This window comes from Rhea pennata, unplaced genomic scaffold, assembly GCF_028389875.1.
Source record: "Rhea pennata isolate bPtePen1 unplaced genomic scaffold, bPtePen1.pri scaffold_134, whole genome shotgun sequence".
NCBI lineage: Eukaryota > Metazoa > Chordata > Aves > Rheiformes > Rheidae > Rhea > Rhea pennata.
This window is the reverse complement of record NW_026907615.1, coordinates 40,693-60,841: the sequence shown is the minus strand read 5'-3', so window position 1 is coordinate 60,841 and position 20,149 is coordinate 40,693. Positions and strand designations below refer to the sequence as shown.

Here is a 20,149-nt window from a genome sequence, read left to right as displayed (position 1 = left end):
ATGGCGGTGCTGCATTACTACGTGCGGCCGGGCCCCCCCGCGCGGGCGACGCGCCCGGGGGACCCCCAGGATGCCGGGGACCCCCAGGACGCGGGGGACCCCCCGGACACGGGGGTCCCCGGGGCGCGGGAGGCAGCGGCGGCGCTGCGGGCGGCCCAGGCCACCGGGACGGGCGTCACCGGCGTCACCTGCGAGCTCTGCTACAACGTGGGCTGGGACGGTACGGGGGGGCGGGGGGGGCTTGGGGACGGGGGGGACGGGGGGGCACGGAGAGACACGGGGGGACGCGGGGGACATGGGGGGGCACGGGGGACATGGAGGGACATGGGGGGCACGGGGGACATGGGGGGGCACAGGGGACATGGGGGGACGCGGGGACTGGGGGGGCACGGGGGACATGGGGACACGGAGGGACATGGGGGACACGGGGGTTGTGGGGGGACACGGAGGGACAGGGGGGACACGGGGACATGGGGGGCACAGGGGACATGGGGGGACATGGGGACACAGAGGGACATGGGGGACATGGGGGGCACAGGGGACATGGGGGGACACGGGGAAATGGGGGGACATGGGGGACATGGGGGGACATTAGGGGGCACGGGGGACATGGGGGGACATAGGGGGACACGGGGACATAGGGGGACATGGGGGGGACACAGCGGGACATGAGAGGACACGGGGGACATGGAGGGACATGGGGGGACACAGGGGACATGGGGGGACATAGAGGGACATGGGGGGACACAGGGGACATGGGGGGACATGAGGGGACATGGGGGACACGGGGGGACATGGGGGGACATGGAGGGACATGGGGGGACACCGGGGGACATGGGGGGACCTAGAGGATCTTTTGGGGGTCCCGAGTGGCTTGGGGACAACGCCAGGGCGGTGGTGACGGTGGTTTGGGGGAGGTGACACGTCCCACATGTGTCATCATCGTCGTGTCGTCCCCACCCCCTCCCCGGCTCCGGCGCAGGCGAAGCCCCCCCGGACACGGAGCAGAGCCGCATCCTGCACTGGCTTTTCGGGAGCCCCTTCGAGGAGGGTGACGTGGCCCCCCGGAGCTTCCTGCGTCCCCACGGCCACCAGCTGCTCCTGGAGATCGGCCCCCGGTGAGCCCGGCGGGCCCAGGCGTCCGGGGCTGGCCCGGTCCCGGGGGGGAGGGAGGGGGGTGCATTTAGGGGTCCTTTTCTGAGGGTCTCGGGGAGGGATCTGAAGGTCCCTGGGGTGGAGATTGGGGGGTCTTGGGAGGATTTGGGGGTCCTAGTTGGGGTCCAAGGAGGTTCTTGTGGGCACTTAGGGGTCCTACGGGGTCCCAAGCGGGATTTGAGGGTCCCTGGGGAGTGGATTGAGGGGTTGTGGGAGGATTTGGGGGTCCTAGTTGGGGTCCAAGGAGGTTCTTGTGGGCACTTAGGGGTCCTACGGGGTCCCAAGGGGGGATTTGAGGGTCCCTGGGGGGTAGATTGGGGGGGTCTTGGGAGGATTTGGGGGTCCTAGTTGGGGTCCAAGGAGGTTCTTGTGGGCACTTAGGGGTCCTACGGGGTCCCAAGCGGGGATTTGAGGGTCCCTGGGGGGTAGATTGGGGGGCTGTGGGGGGATTTGGGGGTCCTAGTTGGGGTCCAAGGAGGTTCTTGTGGGCACTTAGGGGTCCTACGGGGTCCCAAGCGGGGATTTGAGGGTCCCTGGGGGGTAGATTGGGGGGCTGTGGGGGGATTTGGGGGTCCTAGTTGGGGTCCAAGGAGGTTCTTGTGGGCACTTAGGGGTCCTACGGGGTCCCAAGCGGGGATTTGAGGGTCCCTGGGGGGTAGATTGGGGGGTCTTGGGAGGATTTGGGGGTCCTAGTTGGGGTCCAAGGAGGTTCTTGTGGGCACTTAGGGGTCCTACAGGGTCCCAAGTGGGGATTTGAGGGTCCCTGGGGGGTAGATTGGGGGGTTGTGGGGGGATTTGGGGGTCCTAGTTGGGGTCCAAGGAGGTTCTTGTGGGCACTTAGGGGTCCTACGGGGTCCCAAGCGGGGATTTGAGGGTCTCTGGGGGTGGATTGGGGGGTTGTGGGGGATTTGGGGTCCTTCTTGGGGGTCTCAAGTGGAGATTTATGGGTCCTGGGGGGACTTGAGGGGTCCTTGGAGGACCTAAGGGTGGATTGGGGGGTCCTGGGAGGATTTGGGGTTCCTAGTTGGGGTCCAAGGGGTGTCCTTGGGGGGACATAGGGGTCCAATGGGGGGGGATTTGGGCTCCTTTTGAGGGGTCTCTGGGGAGTTTGGGGGTCCCTAGGGAGGATCTGAGAGTCCCAGGGGACATTTGGGGATCCTGGGGGGGATTGGAGGGTCCTTCTTGAAGGTCCCAGGGAGATTTGGGGGGTCTTGGAGGGCACTTGGGGGTCTCCTGGGGTCCCTTGGGGGGATCTGGGAGTCCCTGAAGGGCTTTGGAGGTCCCAGGAGGGGCATGTGGGGGTCCCTTGGGGATCTGATGGTCCTTGAGGAGTTTGGGGGTCTCAGGGAGGGAGATTTGGGGGTCCCTTGGGGTCCCTTGAGGGATCTGGTGATTCTTGAGGAGTGTGGGGGTCTCGGGGGGGAGATTTGGGGGTCCCTTGGGGGATCTGATGGTCCTTGAGGAGTTTGGGGGTCTCGGGGGGGGGATTTTGGGGGTCCCTTGGGGTCCTTTGAGGGATCTGATGGTCCTTGAGGAGTGTGGGGGTCTCAGGGGGGGAGATTTGGGGGTCCCTTGGGGTCCCTTGAGGGATCTGATGGTCCTTGAGCAGTTTGGGGGTCTTGAGAGGGGGATCTGGGGGTCCCCAAGGTGAGGGGATGCCCAGAGGGAGAGGACATCTAGGTGCCCCAGATGGTTGGAGACACTGGAGTGAAGAGAGAAACTGGGGATCCCTGGGGTGATGATGATGATGGTGGTGGTGGTGGGGGGTGGTGAGATGATCCCGGAGGATTTGAGGGGGGGGGGGTCCATGGTGGTGGTGGGGGGAGGGGACAGATGGAGAAATTTTGGGGGTGCTGAATCCCCCCCCCCCTCATTTGGGTTGGGGTCGGCGAGCCGCAGGTTGAACTTCTCCACGGCGGCGTCCACCAACGCCGTGTCGGTGTGTCGGGCGGCCGGGCTGCTCGGCGTGGGGCGCCTGGAGCGCTCCTGCCGCTACCTGCTGCAGGTGACGCGTGGGAGGGGTGGGGGTGGGGGAGGGAGGGGACGGGGCACGGGGGGACCCTCCTATGTCCTCATGTCCCCGTGGGTTCCTCTGTCCACGAGCTGGTGTCTCCATGAGGCCCCGTGGACCAATGGGTTCCTCTGTCCTCACGTTGGTGTCTCCATGAGTCCCCATGTCCCCATGGTGGTGTCCCCACAAGTCCCCATGTCCCCATGGGTTCCTCTGTCCTCGCGTTGGTGTCTCCATGAGTCCCCATGTCCCCATGGTGGTGTCCCCACAAGTCCCCATGTCCCCATGGGTTCCTCTGTCCTCACGTTGGTGTCTCCATGAGTCCCCATGTCCCCATGGTGGTGTCTTCATGAGTCCCCATGTCCCCATGGGTTCCTCTGTCCTCACTTTGGTGTCTCCATGAGTCCTCATGTCCCCATGGGTTCCTCTGTCCTCGCGTTGGTGTCTCCATGAGTCCCCATGTCCCCATGGTGGTGTCCCCATCCCCCATGTCCCCATGGGTTCCTCTGTCCCCGAGTTGGTGTCTCCATGAGTCCCCATGTCCCCGTGGGTTCCTCTGTCCCCAAGTTGGTATCCCCACGAGTCCTCATGTCCCCATGGCAGTGTCCTCATCTCCCCATGGGTTCCTCTGTCCCTGAGCTGGTGTCCCCATGAGTCCCCATGTCCCCATGGGTACCTCTGTCCCGGAGCTGGTGTCTCCATACCCACGTCCCCGTGAGGTTCTCATGTCCTCACACTGGTCTCACCGTGTCCCCGATGCTCCTGGCGCCCTCAAGTTGGTGCCCCCATGCCCAGGAGGCGTCTTCATGCCCATGTCCCCATGGGTCCCTGTGTCCCCCACGTCCCCAAGGGTCCCTTGGCGTGTCCCCCTACAGGGGAATGTCCCCATGCCCGTGTCCCCCCAACCCCACCCCCCCCGGGGCTGACCTGTCCCCATCTTTGTCCTCATGCTCAGTTTGACGGGCCACCACCGGCAGGGGCCGTGGAGCGCCTGGTGCCAGCGCTGAGCGACCGGATGACGGAGCAGCTCTACCCCCAGCCCATCACCTCCTTTGCCGTCCCCACCCGCCCCGTCCCCGTCACCACGATCGATGTCCTGGGCGACGGCCGCAAGGCCCTGGAGCGCGCCGACCGCGAGCTGGGTACGGGGACATGGGGACGCCGGGGCACCTGGGGGGACACGGGAGGATGTGGAGGGACATGAGGGACGTGGGGGACATGGGCATGGAAGAACATGGAGAGACATGAGGGGACATGGACATGGAGGAACGGGGGTCATGGAGGGCCACGAAGGCCATGGATGGACATGGGGAACATGGACCTGGGAGAACATGGAGGGACGTGAGGGTCGTAGAAGGACATGGAGGGACGTGGAGGGACATGGGGGACATGGACCTGGGAGAACATAGAGAGATGTGAGGGTCGTAGAAGGACATGGGGGATGTGGAGGGACATGGGGGACATGGACCTGGGAGAACATGGAGAGACGTGAAGGGCGTAGAAGGACATGGGGGACGTGGAGGGACATGGGGGACATGGACGTGGGAGAACATGGAGGGACGTGAGGGTCGTAGAAGGACATGGGGGACGTGGAGGGACATGGGGGACGTGGAGGGACATGGGGGACATGGACGTGGGAGAACATGGAGGGACGTGGGGGACGTGGAGGGACGTGGGGGACGTGGAGGGACATGGGGGACATGGACCTGGGAGAACATGGGAGGGACGTGAGGGGCGTAGAAGGACATGGGGGACGTGGAGGGACGTGGGGGACATGGACGTGGGAGAACATGGAGAGACGTGAAGGGCGTAGAAGGACATGGGGGACGTGGAGGGACATGGAGGACATGGACCTGGGAGAACATGGGAGGGACACGGACGTGGGAGAACTTGAGGGTCATGGAGACGCAGGACCACGGAGCCACACGAGGGGACATGCGGGGACAAGGAGGACACGGAGGGACATGAAGATCACGGAGGGCTATGAGGGGACAGGGAGGACCTGAGGGGACGTGAGGGTCGGGGAGGGACCCGGGGGTCCCACGGGACGTGGGTGCCACCTCGCGCCGTGTCCCCAGGGCTGGCCTTCGACGCCTGGGACCTCGACTACTACACGCAGCTCTTCCGGCGTGTGGGGCGCAACCCCACCTCCGTCGAGTGCTTCGACCTGGCCCAGTCCAACAGGTCCCCCACCCGTGGGACCCTCCCCCACCCCACCCCCTCCCCAATCCCAGCACCACCCAACGGGATCCCCCAAACGGGAGGAAGGGTGGAAGGGGCTCCCGGTGACCCACCCCCCCCCCGTGTCCCCGCGTCCCCAGCGAGCACAGCCGGCACTGGTTCTTCAAGGGGCGCTTGGTGGTGGACGGGCAGGAGCTGCCCCAGTCGCTCTTCGAGAGCATCATGGACACCCAGAAGAGCAGCAACCCCAACAACGTCATCAAGTTCTCGGACAACAGCAGGTTCGTGGGGGTCTGCGTCACCTCTCGGGGGGTGGTGGCGGTGGTGGCCCGTGGCCCGGGGACGCTCGTGGCTCACTGGTGGGTGGACCAAGGGCGAAGGTGGCTTGGTGGGTGGAAAATGGGTGCTCCTGCTTCCATGATGGTGATCTTGGTTGGCCGTGACTTGGTGTTGGGTGGCCCACGGGTGCTCGTGGCTCCATGGTGGTGCCCGTGGCTGGTGTTGAGTGGCCCATGGGTGCTCCTGGCTCCATGGTGATGACCTGGTTGCCCATAGCTGGTGTTAGGTGGCCCACGGGTGCTCCTGGCTCCATAGTGGTGCCCGTGGCTGGTGTTGGGTGGCCCATGGGTGCTCCTGGCTCCATGGTGATGACCTGGTTGCCCATAGCTGGTGTTGGGTGGCCCATGGGTGCTCCTGGCTCCATGGTGATGACCTGGTTGCCCATTGCTGGTGTTGGGTGGCCCATGGGTGCTCCTGGCTCCATAGTGCTGCCTGTGGCTGGTGTTGAGTGGCCCATAGGTGCTCCTAGCTCCGAGGCGGTGCCCATGGGTACCTGCAGCTTGGTGCTTGGGTGGCCCACGGGGGGCTCCGTGGCGGTGCCCACCGGGTCCCACGAGCGGGCGCCGGGGCGGCTCACGGTGGGCGGGTGCCGGTGGCTCCGTGGTGGGTCCCCATTGCCCGGTGGTGGTGGTGGGCACCCTCGGGCCCCCCGGCACGCGCCGGCGAGGGTGACGGCAGCGCCGGGGGACCCGCAGCGCCATCCGGGGGGTGCCGGTGGCGGCGCTGTGGCCCGGGGACCCGACGCGACCCAGCGCCTTCGAGAAGCGAACCAGCACCCGCCACGTCATCTTCACCGCCGAGACCCACAACTTCCCCACGGGTGAGCCGGCGCGGCGAGCGCGGGGCTCCGGGGGCAGCTGTGGGGCGGGGCGGGGGCAAATGTGGGGCTTGGGGGGCGAATATGGGGCTGGGGGGTGAATATGGGGCTCCGCGGACAGGTGTGGGGCTGGGCGGGGGCAAATGTGGGGCTTGGGGGGGGCGAATATGGGGCTGGGGGGTGAATATGGGGCTCCGGGGACAGCTGTGGGGCTGGGCGGGGGCAAATGTGGGGCTTGGGGGGGCGAATATGGGGCTGGGGGGTGAATATGGGGCTCTGGGGAGAGATGTGGGGCGGGGCGGGGGCAAATGTGGGGCTTGGGGGGGCGAATATGGGGCTGGGGGGTGAATATGGGGCTCCGCGGACAGGTGTGGGGCTGGGCGGGGGCAAATGTGGGGCTTGGGGGGGGCGAATATGGGGCTGGGGGGTGAATATGGGGCTCCGGGGACAGCTGTGGGGCTGGGCGGGGGCAAATGTGGGGCTTGGGGGGGCGAATATGGGGCTGGGGGGTGAATATGGGGCTCCGGGGACAGGTGTGGGGCTGGGTGGGGGCAAATGTGGGGCTTGGGGGGGCGAATATGGGGCTGGGGGTGAATATGGGGCTCCGCGGACAGGTGTGGGGCTGGGCGGGGGCAAATGTGGGGCTTGGGGGGCGAATATGGGGCTGGGGGGTGAATATGGGGCTCTGGGGAGAGATGTGGGGCTGGGCGGGGGCAAATATGGGGCTTGGGGGGCGAATATGGGGCTGGGGGGTGAATATGGGGCTCCGGGGACAGGTGTGGGGCTGGGCGGGGGCAAATGTGGGGCTTGGGGGGGCGAATATGGGGCTGGGGGGTGAATATGGGGCTCCGGGAAGAGATGTGGGGCTGGGCGGGGGCAAATGTGGGGCTTGGGGGGGCGAATATGGGGCTGGGGGGTGAATATGGGGCTCCGGGGAGAGATGTGGGGCTGGGCGGGGGCAAATATGGGGCTTGGGGGGGCGAATATGGGGCTGGGGGGTGAATATGGGGCTCCGGGGAGAGATGTGGGGCTGGGCGGGGGCAAATATGGGGCTTGGGGTGAATATGGGGCTCCGCGGACAGGTGTGGGGCTGGGCGGGGGCAAATGTGGGGCTTGGGGGGCGAATATGGGGCTGGGGGGTGAATAGGGGCTCCGGGGACAGCTGTGGGGCTGGGTGGGGGCAAATATGGGGCTGGGGGGTGAATATGGGGCTCTGGGGACAGCTGTGGGGCTGGGCGGGGGCAAATGTGGGGCTTGGGGGGCGAATATGGGGCTGGGGGGTGAATATGGGGCTCTGGGGAGAGATGTGGGGCTGGGCGGGGGCAAATATGGGGCTTGGGGGGCGAATATGGGGCTGGGGGGTGAATATGGGGCTCTGGGGAGAGATGTGGGGCTGGGCGGGGGCAAATATGGGGCTTGGGGGGCGAATATGGGGCTGGGGGGTGAATATGGGGCTCCGCGGACAGGTGTGGGGCTGGGCGGGGGCAAATGTGGGGCTGGGGCCGGGTCTAGTCCAGCGAGGGGCGTGGCCTGAATGGGGGCGGGAGGGGGCGTGGCTTTGGAGGAGGGGGCGTGGCCTGGGCGGTGTGTTCTGCCACCTGGGGGGGGGGAGGGACGAGGAGGGAGGTGAAAGGGGGGCAGAGTGGGAGGGCGGGGCCATTCGGAAGGTGGGCGTGGCCTGGGGGCGGGAGGGGCGTGGCTTTTTTGTGGGGTGGGCGTGGCCTGGTGGTGCATTCTGCTGCCTGGAGGGGGGGCGTGGGTGAGGTGGAAAGGGGCGGGGGCAATTGGGAGTGGGTGTGGCCTGGGCGGGGAGGGGCGTGGCTTGGTGGTGGTGGGCGTGGTCTTGGGGGCGTGGCTTTGGAGAAGGTGGGCGTGGCCTGGCAGTGCATCCTGCTGCGTGGAGGCGGGGGGAGGGCGGCAGAGAGGGAGGCAGAAAGGGGGGGGGGGGGCCAGTCGGGACTGGGCGTGGCCTGTGGGGAGGGGGCGTGGTCTGGGGAGGGGGCGTGTCTAGGAGGGGGTGGGCGTGGCCTGGCAGTGCATCCTGCTGCGCGGAGGTGGGGGGGGGGCGGCAGGGAGGGAGGCGGAAAGGGGCGGGGCCAATCGGCAGTGGGCGCGGCCTGTGGGGCTGGGGGGGCGTGGCCTTGGCGGGGGGGGGAGGGGGCGTGGCCTGGCGGCCTGTTCTGCACGGGAAGGGGAGGGGGGAGCAAGGAGGGAGGCGGAAAGGGGCGAGGGCCTGGGGCGGGGCGGGGCCTCGGGAGGGGGGGAGGGAGGGGAGGGGGCGGGGCGTGACGAGGCCACGCCCCCTCCTCGGTGTTCGGCGGGGGGGCAGCGGTGGCGCCCTTCAGCGGGGCCACGACGGGCGCGGGGGGCCGCATCCGGGACGTGCAGTGCACCGGGCGCGGGGCCCACGTCATCGCCGGCACGGCCGGCTACAGCTTCGGCAACCTGCTCGTCCCCGGTGAGAGGGCCCCCCCCCCCCCCCCTCCACCCCCACCCCGGGGACCCCCCCCCCCCCCAAAAAAAATCACTGGGACCCCCCCCCGAAACCAGCCCCCAAAATCCCCAGGGACCCCCCCCAAAACAAATCACTGAGACCCCCCCCAAAACCGACCCCCAAAATCCCCGGGACCCCCCCCAAAAAAAATCACTGGGAACCCCCCCCCAAAACCAGTCCCCAAAATCCCCAGGACTCCCCCCCAAAAAAATCATTGGGACCCCCCCCGAAACCAGCCCCCAAAATCCCCAGGACCCCCCCCCAAAAAATCACTGGGACCCCCCCTGAAACCGACCCCCAAAATCCCCGGGGACCCCCCCCCGAAACCAGACTATCCCCCACCCCCCCCATCCCGGGGACCCCCCCTCAAAAAAAATCACTGGGACCCCCCACCCAAAACCAGCCCCCAAAATCCCCAGGACTCCCCCCAAAAAATCACTGGACCCCCCCCGAAACCGACCCCCAAAATCCCCGGGGACCCCCCCGAAACCAGACTCTCCCCCACCCCCCATCCCGGGGACCCCCCCCCCCCAAAAAAAATCACTGGACCCCCCACCCAAAACCAGCCCCCAAAATCCCCAGGACTCCCCCAAAAAAAATCACTGGGACCCCCCCTCCAAAACCAGCCCCCAAAAACCCCGGGGACCCCCCCCCCGAAACCAGACCCTCCCCCACCCCCCCATCCCGGGACCCCCCCCAAAAAAAATCACTGGGACCCCCCCCAAAACCAGCCCCCAAAATCCCCAGGACCCCCCCCCAAAAAAATCATGGGGACCCCCCCCCAAAACCGACCCCAAAATCCCGGGACCCCCCCCCCAAAAAAAATCACTGAGACCCCCCCAAAACCGACTCCCAAAATCCCCGGGACCCCCCCCCAAAAAAAATCACTGGGACCCCCCCAAAAACCAGCCCCAAAATCCCCAAGAACCCCCCCCCAAAACAAATCACTGAGACCCCCCCAAAACCGACCCCCAAAATCCCCGGGGACCCCCCCCAAAAAATAATCACTGGGAACCCCCCGAAACCGGCCTCCAAATCCCCAGGACCCCCCCCCCAAAATCCCCGGGACCCCCCCCAAAAATCCCCAGACCCCCCCCTAAAAATCACTGGGACCCCCCCTGAAACCGGCCCCCAAAATCCCTGGGACACCCCTAAAAAAATCCCCAGACCCCCCCCCAAAATCACCGAGAACCCCCCCCAAAACCGACCCCCAAAATCCCCGCGATACCTGCCCCCCCCAAAAATCACTGGGACCCTCTCTCCGAAACCAATCCCCAAAATCCCTGGGACCCCCCCCAAAAAAATCCTCAGTCCCCCCCCCCAAAAAATCACTGATATGCCCCCCGAAACCGACCCCCAAAATCCCCAGGCCCGCCCCCCCAAAAAATCACTGGGATGCCCCCCAAAAAAATGACCCCCAAAATCCTCTGGACACCCCCCCCCCCCCCCCCCAAAAAAAACTTCACTGGGAATGCCCCCCCCAAAATCACCTGGACCCCCCAAAATTCACTGGGACCCCCCCCCGAAACCAAACCCCCACCCCTGAAATCCGCAGGGCACCCCCAAAATAACTGGGACCCCCCCAAACACCCCTGGTGCCCCCAAACCTCTGGGACCCCCCCAAGATCCCCCCAAATACCCCCAAACCCCTTGGGACCCCCCCCCAAGATCCCCCCTAAAGCCCCCCCAAACCTCTGGGACCCCCCCAAACACCCCTGGTGCCCCCAAACCTCTGGGACCCCCCCAAGATCCCCCCAAAACCCCCCCAAACCCCTTGGGACCCCCCCAAGATCCCCCCTAAAGCCCCCCCAAACCTCTGGGACCCCCCCAAACACCCCTGGTGCCCCCAAACCTCTGGGACCCCCCCAAGATCCCCCCAAAACCCCCCCAACCCCTTGGGACCCCCCCCCAGTATCCTCCCCCAAAGCCCCCCCAAACCTCTGGGACCCCCCCCCCAAACACCCCTGGTGCCCCCAAACCTCTGGGACCCCCCAAGATCCCCCCCAAAACCCCCCCAAACCCCTTGGGACCCCCCCAAGATCCCCCCTAAAGCCCCCCCAAACCTCTGGGACCCCCCCAAACACCCCTGGTGCCCCCAAACCTCTGGGACCCCCCAAGATCCCCCCCAAAACCCCCCCAAACCCCTTGGGACCCCCCCAAGATCCCCCCTAAAGCCCCCCCAAACCTCTGGGACCCCCCCAAACACCCCTGGTGCCCCCAAACCTCTGGGACCCCCCCAAGATCCCCCCAAAACCCCCCCAACCCCTTGGGACCCCCCCCCAGTATCCTCCCCCAAAGCCCCCCCAAACCTCTGGGACCCCCCCAAACACCCCTGGTGCCCCCAAACCTCTGGGACCCCCCCAAGATCCCCCCAAAACCCCCCCAACCCCTTGGGACCCCCCCCCAGTATCCCCCCCCAAAGCCCCCCCAAACCTCTGGGACCCCCCAAGATCCCCCCCCAAAGCCCCGCCCCAAATCTCTGGGACCCCCCCAAAGCCCCCCCAAACCTCTGGGACCCCCCCAAACACCCCTGGTACCCCCAAACCCCTGGGACCCCCCAAGATCCCCCCCAAACCTCTAGGACCCCCCCTAATACCCCCCCAGCACCTCAAACCCGCCCCCCCCCTTGACTCCCCACCCAGGAGCCCCCCAAAACCCCTCCAGCCCCCACCCCCACCCCCCAGAGCACCCCGAATCTCGGGCCGCCACCCCCAACACGGGGGGGTCGGGGAGGGAGGGTGGGGGCCCAGGCGTCCTGACCCCGCGCCCCCCCCCCCCCACTTTGGCCCCCCCCCCCTCCCCCGGCAGGCTACGAGCTGCCCTGGGAAGACGGGGCGCAGCCGTACCCCGAAACCTTCGCCCGCCCCCTCGAGGTCGCCATCGGGGCCAGCGACGGGGCCAGCGACTACGGCAACAAATTCGGGGAGCCCCTGCTGGCCGGTGAGCCGGGAGCGCCCCCCAGCCCCGCTCCCCCCACCCCACCCTGAGGTGACCTTGGGGACCCCCGGGACCTTGGGGACCCCCCTAAGGGGTCCGGGGACCTTCACAGCCTTGGGGACCCCCAGGGACCCCCCAGGGACTTTGAGGACCCTCATGGAGGTTTGGGGATCACAAAGCTTTTGGGGACCCACCTGAGGACACTTGGGGACCCCCATGACCTTGGGGAGCCACCTAAGGGGTCCGGGGACCTTCACGGCCTTGGGGACCCCCAGGGACCCCCCAGGGACTTTGAGGACCCTCATGGAGGTTTGGGGATCACAAAGCTTTTGGGGACCCACCTGAGGACACTTGGGAACCCCCATGACCTTGGGGAGCCACCTAAGGGGTCTGGGGACCTTCACGGCCTTGGGGACCCCCAGGGACACGTGGGGACTCCCCAAGGACCCCCATGACCTGGAGGACCCTCATGGTCTTTTGGGGATCACAAAGCTTTTGGGGACCCACCTGAGGACACTTGGGAACCCCCATGACCTTGGGGAGCCACCTAAGGGGTCTGGGGACATTCACGGCCTTGGGGACCCCCAGGGACACGTAGGGACTCCCCAAGGACCCCCATGACCTGGAGGACCCTCATGGTCGTTTGGGGATCACAAAGCTTTTGGGGCCCCACCTGAGAACACTCGAGGACCCCAATGGCCTTGGGGACCCACCTAAGATGTCCAGGGACCTTCATGGTCTTGGGGACCCCCAGGGACACGTAGGGACTCCCCAAGGACCCCCATGACTTTGAGGACCCTCATGGAGGTTTGGGGATCACAAAGCTTTTGGGGACCCACCTGAGGACACTTGGGGACCCCCCATGACCTTGGGGAGCCACCTAAGGGGTCCGGGGACCTTCACAGCCTTGGGGACCCCCAGGGACACGTGGGGACTCCCCAAGGGTCCTCATGACCTTGGGGCCCCCCCTAAGGGGTCCGGGGACCTTCACGGCCTTGGGGACCCCCAGGGACACGTAGGGACTCCCCAAGGACCCCCATGACTTTGAGGACCCTCATGGAGGTTTGGGGATCACAAAGCTTTTGGGGACCCACCTGAGGACACTTGGGAACCCCCATGACCTTGGGGAGCCACCTAAGGGGTCCGGGGACCGTCACGGCCTTGGGGACCCCCAGGGACATGTGGGGACCCCCCCAAGGATCCTCATGACCTTGGGGAACCTTACAGATGTTTGGGGACTCCTCAAGGATCCCCATGACCTTGGGGACCTCCAGGGACAGTTGGGGACCACAAAGCCTTTGGGGACCCATCTAAGATGCCCAGGGACCTTCATGGTCGTGGGGACCCCAGGAACATATGGGACCCCCCCCCCCCCAGCGACCTATGCATGACCTTGGGGACCACCTGGAAAACTTGGGGACCTTCCTAAGGACACTTGGAGACCACAAAGGCTTTGGGGGCCCTTCTAAGGACACTTGGGGGCCCCCCATAACCTCAATGGGTGCTGGTCCTCCATGGCCTCATGGGCTCCTTGGCCAGGGGCTGGGATTTGGGGGTACATGAGGTGCCAGGAGGAGACACGGTTGCTGTAGGTGCCACCATGGGTGACATCCTGGGTGATGTTGGTGCCACCACGGGTGAGCTCATGGGTGCTGGTCCACCATGGCCTCGTGGGCTCCTTGGGTGGGTTCTTCTGGCCCGGGAGTGGGATTTGGAGGTACATGGGGTGCCAGGAGGACACACGGGTGCTGTAGGTGCCACCATGGGTGACATCCTGGGTGATGTTGTTGGTGCCACCACGGGTCAGCTCATGGGTGCTGGTCCACCATGGCTTCGTGGGCTCCTTGGGTGGGTTCTCCTGGCCAGGGGGTGGGATTTGGAGGTACATGAGGTGCCAGGAGGACACACGGGTGCTGTAGGTGCCACCATGGGTGACATCCTGGGTGATGTTGGTGCCACCACGGGTCAGCTCATGGGTGCTGGTCCACCATGGCTTCGTGGGCTCCTTCGGTGGGTTCTCCTGGCCAGGGGGTGGGATTTGGAGGTACATGAGGTGCCAGGAGGACACACGGGTGCTGTAGGTGCCACCATGGGTGACATCCTGGGTGATGTTGGTGCCACCACGGGTCAGCTCATGGGTGCTGGTCCACCGTGGGCTCCTTGGGTGGGTTCTCCTGAACAGGGGGTGGGATCTGGGGGTACGTGGGGCACCAGGGCTGGGTGGGGTGGGGGTGGGAGGGGAGGAAGGGGCCGCGGGTGACGCCGCGGGTGACGTCCCCAGGCTTCGCCCGGTCCTTCGGGCAGGTGCTGCCGGGCGGCGAGCGCCGCGAGTGGATCAAGCCCATCATGTTCAGCGGTGGCATCGGCGCCATCGAGGACGCCCACGTCCGCAAGGAGCCCCCCCAGCCCGGTGAGCCGCCCCCGGACCCTCCCCCCCAGCATCCCCCTGGGGACCCCCAAGTCCCACCAGAGATCCCCTAAATCCCACCAGAGACCTTCAAACCCCCATGGAGATCCTCAAATCCCACCAGGGACCCCCAGATCCCACCAGAGACCCCCCCAAATCCCCTTGGGGACCTCCAAGTCCCACCAGAGACCCTGAAATCCCCTTGGGGACCTCCAAGTCCCACCAGAGACCCCCCTAAATCCCACCAGAGACCTTCAAACCCCCATGGAGATCCCCAAGTCCCACCAGGGACCCCCAAATCCCACCAGAGACCTTCAAACCCCCATGGAGATCCTCAAATCCCACCAGGGACCCCCAGATCCCACCAGAGACCCCCCCAAATCCCCTTGGGGACCTCCAAGTCCCACCGGAGACCCCCCTAAATCCCACCAGAGACCTTCAAACCCCCATGGAGAACCTCAAATCCCACCAGGGACCCCCAAATCCCACCAGAGACCCTCAAATCCACTTAGGGACCTCCAAGTCCCACCAGAGACCCCCCCCAAATCCCACCAGAGACCTTCAAACCCCCATGGAGATCCCCAAATCCTACCAGGGACCCCCAAATCCCACCAGAGACCTTCAAACCCCCATGGAGATCCTCAAATCCCACCAGGGACCCCCAGATCCCACCAGAGACCCCCCCCAAATGCCCCTTGGGGACCTCCAAGTCCCACCAAAGACCCCCCTAAATCCCACCAGAGACCTTCAAACCCCCATGGAGATCCCCAAGTCCCACCAGGGACCCCCAAATCCCACCAGAGACCCTGAAATCCCCTTGGGGACCTCCAAGTCCCACCAGAGACCCCTCTAAATCCCACCAGAGACCTTCAAACCCCCATGGAGATCCTCAAATCCCACCAGGGACCCGCAAATCCCACCAGAGATCCTGAAATCCCCTTGGGGACCTCCAAGTCCCACCAGAGACCCCCCTAAATCCCACCAGAGACCTTCAAACCCCCATGGAGATCCCCAAGTCCCACCAGGGACCCCCAAATCCCACCAGAGACCTTCAAACCCCCATGGAGATCCTCAAATCCCACCAGGGACCCCCAGATCCCACCAGAGACCCCCCCAAATCCCCTTGGGGACCTCCAAGTCCCACCGGAGACCCCCCTAAATCCCACCAGAGACCTTCAAACCCCCATGGAGATCCTCAAATCCCACCAGGGACCCCCAAATCCCACCAGAGACCCTGAAATCCCCTTGGGGACCTCCAAGTCCCACCAGAGACCCCTCTAAATCCCACCAGAGACCTTCAAACCCCCATGGAGATCCCCAAGTCCCACCAGGGACCCCCAAATCCCACCAGAGACCTTCAAACCCCCATGGAGATCCTCAAATCCCACCAGGGACCCCCAGATCCCACCAGAGACCCCCCCAAATCCCCTTGGGGATCTCCAAGTCCCACCGGAGACCCCCCTAAATCCCACCAGAGACCTTCAAACCCCCATGGAGAACCTCAAATCCCACCAGGGACCCCCAAATCCCACCAGAGACCCTCAAATCCACTTAGGGACCTCCAAGTCCCACCAGAGACCCCCCCCAAATCCCACCAGAGACCTTCAAACCCCCATGGAGATCCCCAAATCCTACCAGGGACCCCCAAATCCCACCAGAGACCTTCAGACCCCCATGGAGATCCTCAAATCCCACCAGGGACCCCCAGATCCCACCAGAGACCCCCCCAAATGCCCCTTGGGGACCTCCAAGTCCCACCAAAGACCCCCCTAAATCCCACCAGAGACCTTCAAACCCCCATGGAGATCCCCAAGTCCCACCAGGGACCCCCAAATCCCACCAGAGACCCCCCCAAATGCCCCTTGGGGACCTCCAAGTCCCACCAGGGACCCCCAAATCCCACCAGAGACCCTCAAATCCCCTTGGGGACCTCCAAGTCCCACCAGAGACCCCCCTAAATCCCACCAGAGACCTTCAAACCCCTATGGAGATCCTCAAATCCCACCAGAGACCCCCCCAAATCCCACTGTAGACCCACCCAATCCCCATGAGGACCCCAAGGGACCCCAAATCCCCCCTCCCTTAGGGACCCCCAACCCTCCCCCCCCAACTGGGGACCCTGGGGAGCCGGGGTGCCCCCCCTGCCCCCCCCAATGTCCCCCTGTGTCCCCTCTCCCCCCCCCCAGGGATGCTGGTGGTGAAGGTGGGGGGTCCCGTGTACCGCATCGGCGTGGGGGGGGGCGCCGCCTCCTCCGTGCAGGTAAGGGGGGTGGGGTGGGGGTGGGGGACACGTGGGGACCCCCCTGTCCCCACCCCCCGCCCGGAGGAGTGGGGTGCGGTGTGTGGGGGGGGGGAGGGTGCTGGGGTGTCACTGGCACCCGGGGGGGGGGTCCCTGTCCCTAAGGTGACCCATCCTCAAGGTGTCCCCATCCCAAAGTGTCCCCTCCCCATGGTGTCCCTGTCCCCAAGGTGCCCCTGTCCCCAGAGTGCCCCCTCCCCAAGGTGCCCCCTCCCCATGGTGTCTCTGACCCCAGGGTGTCTCATCCCCAGGGTGTCCCCACCCCAGGGTGTCCCCATCCCCAGGGTGCCCCTGTCCCCAGGGTGCCCCATCCCCAAGGTGACCCATCCCCAAGGTGTCCCCATCTCAAAGTGTCCCCTCCCCAGGGTGGCCCTGTCCCCAAGGTGCCCCTGTCCCCAGAGTGTCCCCTTCCCGGGGTGTCCCCATCCTCAGGGTGCTCCTGTCCCCAGGGTGCCCCCTCCCCAAGGTGACCCATCCCCAAGGTGCCCCTGTCCCCAGGGTGTCCTATCTCCAAGGTGTCCCCATCCCCAGGATGTCCCCTCCCCAAGATGTCCCTGTCCCCGGGGTGTCCCTGTCCCCAAGGTGCCCCCAACCCCAGGGTGCCCCATCCCCAAGGTGTCCCCTCCCCAAGGTGCCCCTGTCCCCAGGATGTCCCTACCCCAGGGTGCCCCTGTCCCCAGGGTGCCCCTGTCCCCAAGGTGACCCATTCCCAAGGTGTCCCTGTCCCCAAGGTCTCCAAGTCCCCAGGGTGCCCCATTCCCAAGGTGCCCCTGTCGCCAGGGCACTCCTGTCCCCAAGGTGTCCCCACCCCGGGGTGCCCCCATCCCCAGGGTGCCCCTGTCCCCAAGGTGTCCTATCCCCAAGGTGTCTCATCTCCAGGGTGCCCCCGTCCCCGGGGTGCCCCCATCCCCAAGGTGACCCATTCCCAGGGTGCCCCCATCCCCAAGGTGTCCCCACCCTGGGGTGCCCCCGTCCCCGGGGTGCCCCCATCCCCAGGGTGCCCCTGTCCCCAAGGTGTCCTATCCCCAAGGTGTCTCATCTCCAGGGTGCCCCCGTCCCCAGGGTGCCCCCGTCCCCAAGGTGACCCATTCCCAGGGTTCCCCCATCCCCAAGGTGTCCCCACCCCGGGGTGCCCCCGTCCCCGGGGTGCCCCGTCCCCGGGGTCTCCTCCCCCCACCCACCCCCCGCCCCGCCCCGCCGCCCAGGTGCAGGGTGACAACGCGGCGGAGCGGGACGCGGGGGCGGTGCAGCGGGGCGACGCCGAGATGGAGCAGAAGATGAACCGGGTGCTGCGGGGCTGCGTGGAGGGCGCCGAGGACAACCCCGTGTGCAGCATCCACGACCAGGGCGCCGGCGGCAACGGTGCGGGGACACGGGGGGACACGGGGGGACACCAAAGACACGGGGGGACACCAAGGACACGGGGGGACACGGGGGGACACGGGGCTGGGCGGTGAGGACAACCCCGTGTGCAGCATCCACGACCAGGGCGCCGGCGGCAACGGTGTGGGGACACGGGGGGACACCAAGGACACGGGGGGACACGGGGGGACACGGGGCTGGGCGGTGAGGACAACCCCGTGTGCAGCATCCACGACCAGGGCGCCGGCGGCAACGGTGCGGGGACACGGGGGACACGGGGGGACACGGGGGACACGTGGGGACACCAAGGACACGGGGGGACACGGGGGGACACGGGGCTGGGCGGTGAGGACAACCCCGTGTGCAGCATCCACGACCAGGGCGCCGGCGGCAACGGTGCGGGGACACGGGGGGACACCAAGGACACGGGGGGACACGGGGGGACACGGGGGGACACGGGGCTGGGCGGTGAGGACAACCCCGTGTGCAGCATCCACGACCAGGGCGCCGGCGGCAACGGTGCGGGGACACGGGGGACACGGGGGGACACCAAGGACACGGGGGGACACGGGGGGACACGGGGGACACGGGGGGACACCAAGGACACGGGGGGACACGGGGCTGGGCGGTGAGGACAACCCCGTGTGCAGCATCCACGACCAGGGCGCTGGTGGCAACCATAGTGGGACCTTGGGGACACCGGGGGACGTGGGGACATGGGGGGACACTAGAGGATGTGAGGACACGTGGGGACACCAGGGGACACGTGGAGACACCAGGGGACATGGGGGGACACGGGGTTGGGTGGTGAGGACAACTCCATGTGCAGCATCCACGACCAGGGCGCTGGTGGCAACCATAGTGGGACCTTGGGGACACCAGGGGACGTGGGGACACAGGGGGACACTAGGGGATGTGAGGACACCAGGGGACACGTGGGGACACCAGGGGACGTGGGGGTCACAGGGTTGGGTGGTGAGGACAACGCCGTGTGCAGCATCCACGACCAGGGCACTGGTGGCAACCGTAGGGGGACCTTGGGGACACCAGGGGACGTGGGGACACAGGGGGACACTAGGGGATGTGAGGACACCAGGGGACACGTGGGGACACCAGGGGACGTGGGGGGACACGGGGTTGGGTGGTGAGGACAACGCCGTGTGCAGCATCCACGACCAGGGTGCTGGTGGCAACCATAGTGGGACCTTGGGGACACCAGGGGACGTGGGGACATGGGGGGACACCGGGGGACGTGGGGACACCAGAGGACATATGGGGACACCAGGGGACACGGGGGAACACAGGGTTGGGCGGTGAGGACAACCCCGTGTGCAGCATCCACGACCAGGGCGCTGGTGGCAACCGTAGGGGGACCTTGGGGACATGGGGGTGACACCCAGGGGACGCGGTCAATGGAGGGGAGGGGGAGTGCAGAGGTCAGGGTGCCCCCATGAATGCCGGGTGGTGGGGGGGGGGGGAGGACCCCGAGGTGTCCCCAAGGTGTCCCCAACGTCCCTGGGTCCCCAGGCAACGTCCTGAAGGAGATCAGCGAGCCGGCCGGGGCCGTCATCTACGCCAGCCGCTTCCAGGTACCCTCACCCATGGGTGCCCCCCGCCAGGTGCTGGCCCACCTCTAGGTGCCCCCCTCCTCCCGGAGCCTCCTGGCCTGTGGCACCCACACCCCAGGTGGCCCTCACCTCTGGTGGACCCTTGACCTTGGGATGACCTTGGATGTCCCTAACCCCCTGGTGGCCTCTTGAATCTGGAAGCACCCATGGGTGCTCTTCATCTAGGCGGCCACTGGACCTTGGGATGCCCTCGGGTGGCCCTGACCCTGGGTGGCCCCTTGACCCTGGAGCACCCTTGGGTGTTCCTGAGTCGAAGTGGCCCCTTGGGTGGCCCTGAGCTTTGGTGGCCCCTTGAGTGTCCTGGGGGCCCAAGGTGCCTATAACCCCAGGAGCATCTTTGGGTGCCCTGACCCTGGATACCCCCCACCCATGTCCCCATCCATCACCCAGACCACCCCCCCCCATCCCTGGAGCACCCTTGGGTGCCCCAGATCTCAGGTGGCCCTTTCACCCTGGAGCACTCTTGGGTGGCCCCTGCTCCACCACCCCAGGCCGATCCCTGGAGGACCTACGGGTGCC

At 66.5% G+C, this 20,149-nt stretch overlaps 1 protein-coding gene across 1 annotated transcript in view; it reads left to right on the top strand.

Moving 5' to 3' along the window:
• The window catches only part of PFAS (phosphoribosylformylglycinamidine synthase), a 48,783-nt gene continuing 28,634 nt past the window's right edge, over window positions 1-20,149 (top strand). The window contains exons 1-13 of the mRNA XM_062600881.1: window positions 1-220; window positions 968-1,118; window positions 3,055-3,160; window positions 4,122-4,308; window positions 5,245-5,350; window positions 5,488-5,628; window positions 6,382-6,506; window positions 8,833-8,961; window positions 11,806-11,937; window positions 14,216-14,344; window positions 16,528-16,601; window positions 17,846-18,002; window positions 19,530-19,591. Coding sequence (XP_062456865.1) covers window positions 1-220; window positions 968-1,118; window positions 3,055-3,160; window positions 4,122-4,308; window positions 5,245-5,350; window positions 5,488-5,628; window positions 6,382-6,506; window positions 8,833-8,961; window positions 11,806-11,937; window positions 14,216-14,344; window positions 16,528-16,601; window positions 17,846-18,002; window positions 19,530-19,591 — 1,719 coding nt within the window. The remainder of the gene's footprint in view (window positions 221-967; window positions 1,119-3,054; window positions 3,161-4,121; window positions 4,309-5,244; window positions 5,351-5,487; window positions 5,629-6,381; window positions 6,507-8,832; window positions 8,962-11,805; window positions 11,938-14,215; window positions 14,345-16,527; window positions 16,602-17,845; window positions 18,003-19,529; window positions 19,592-20,149) is intronic.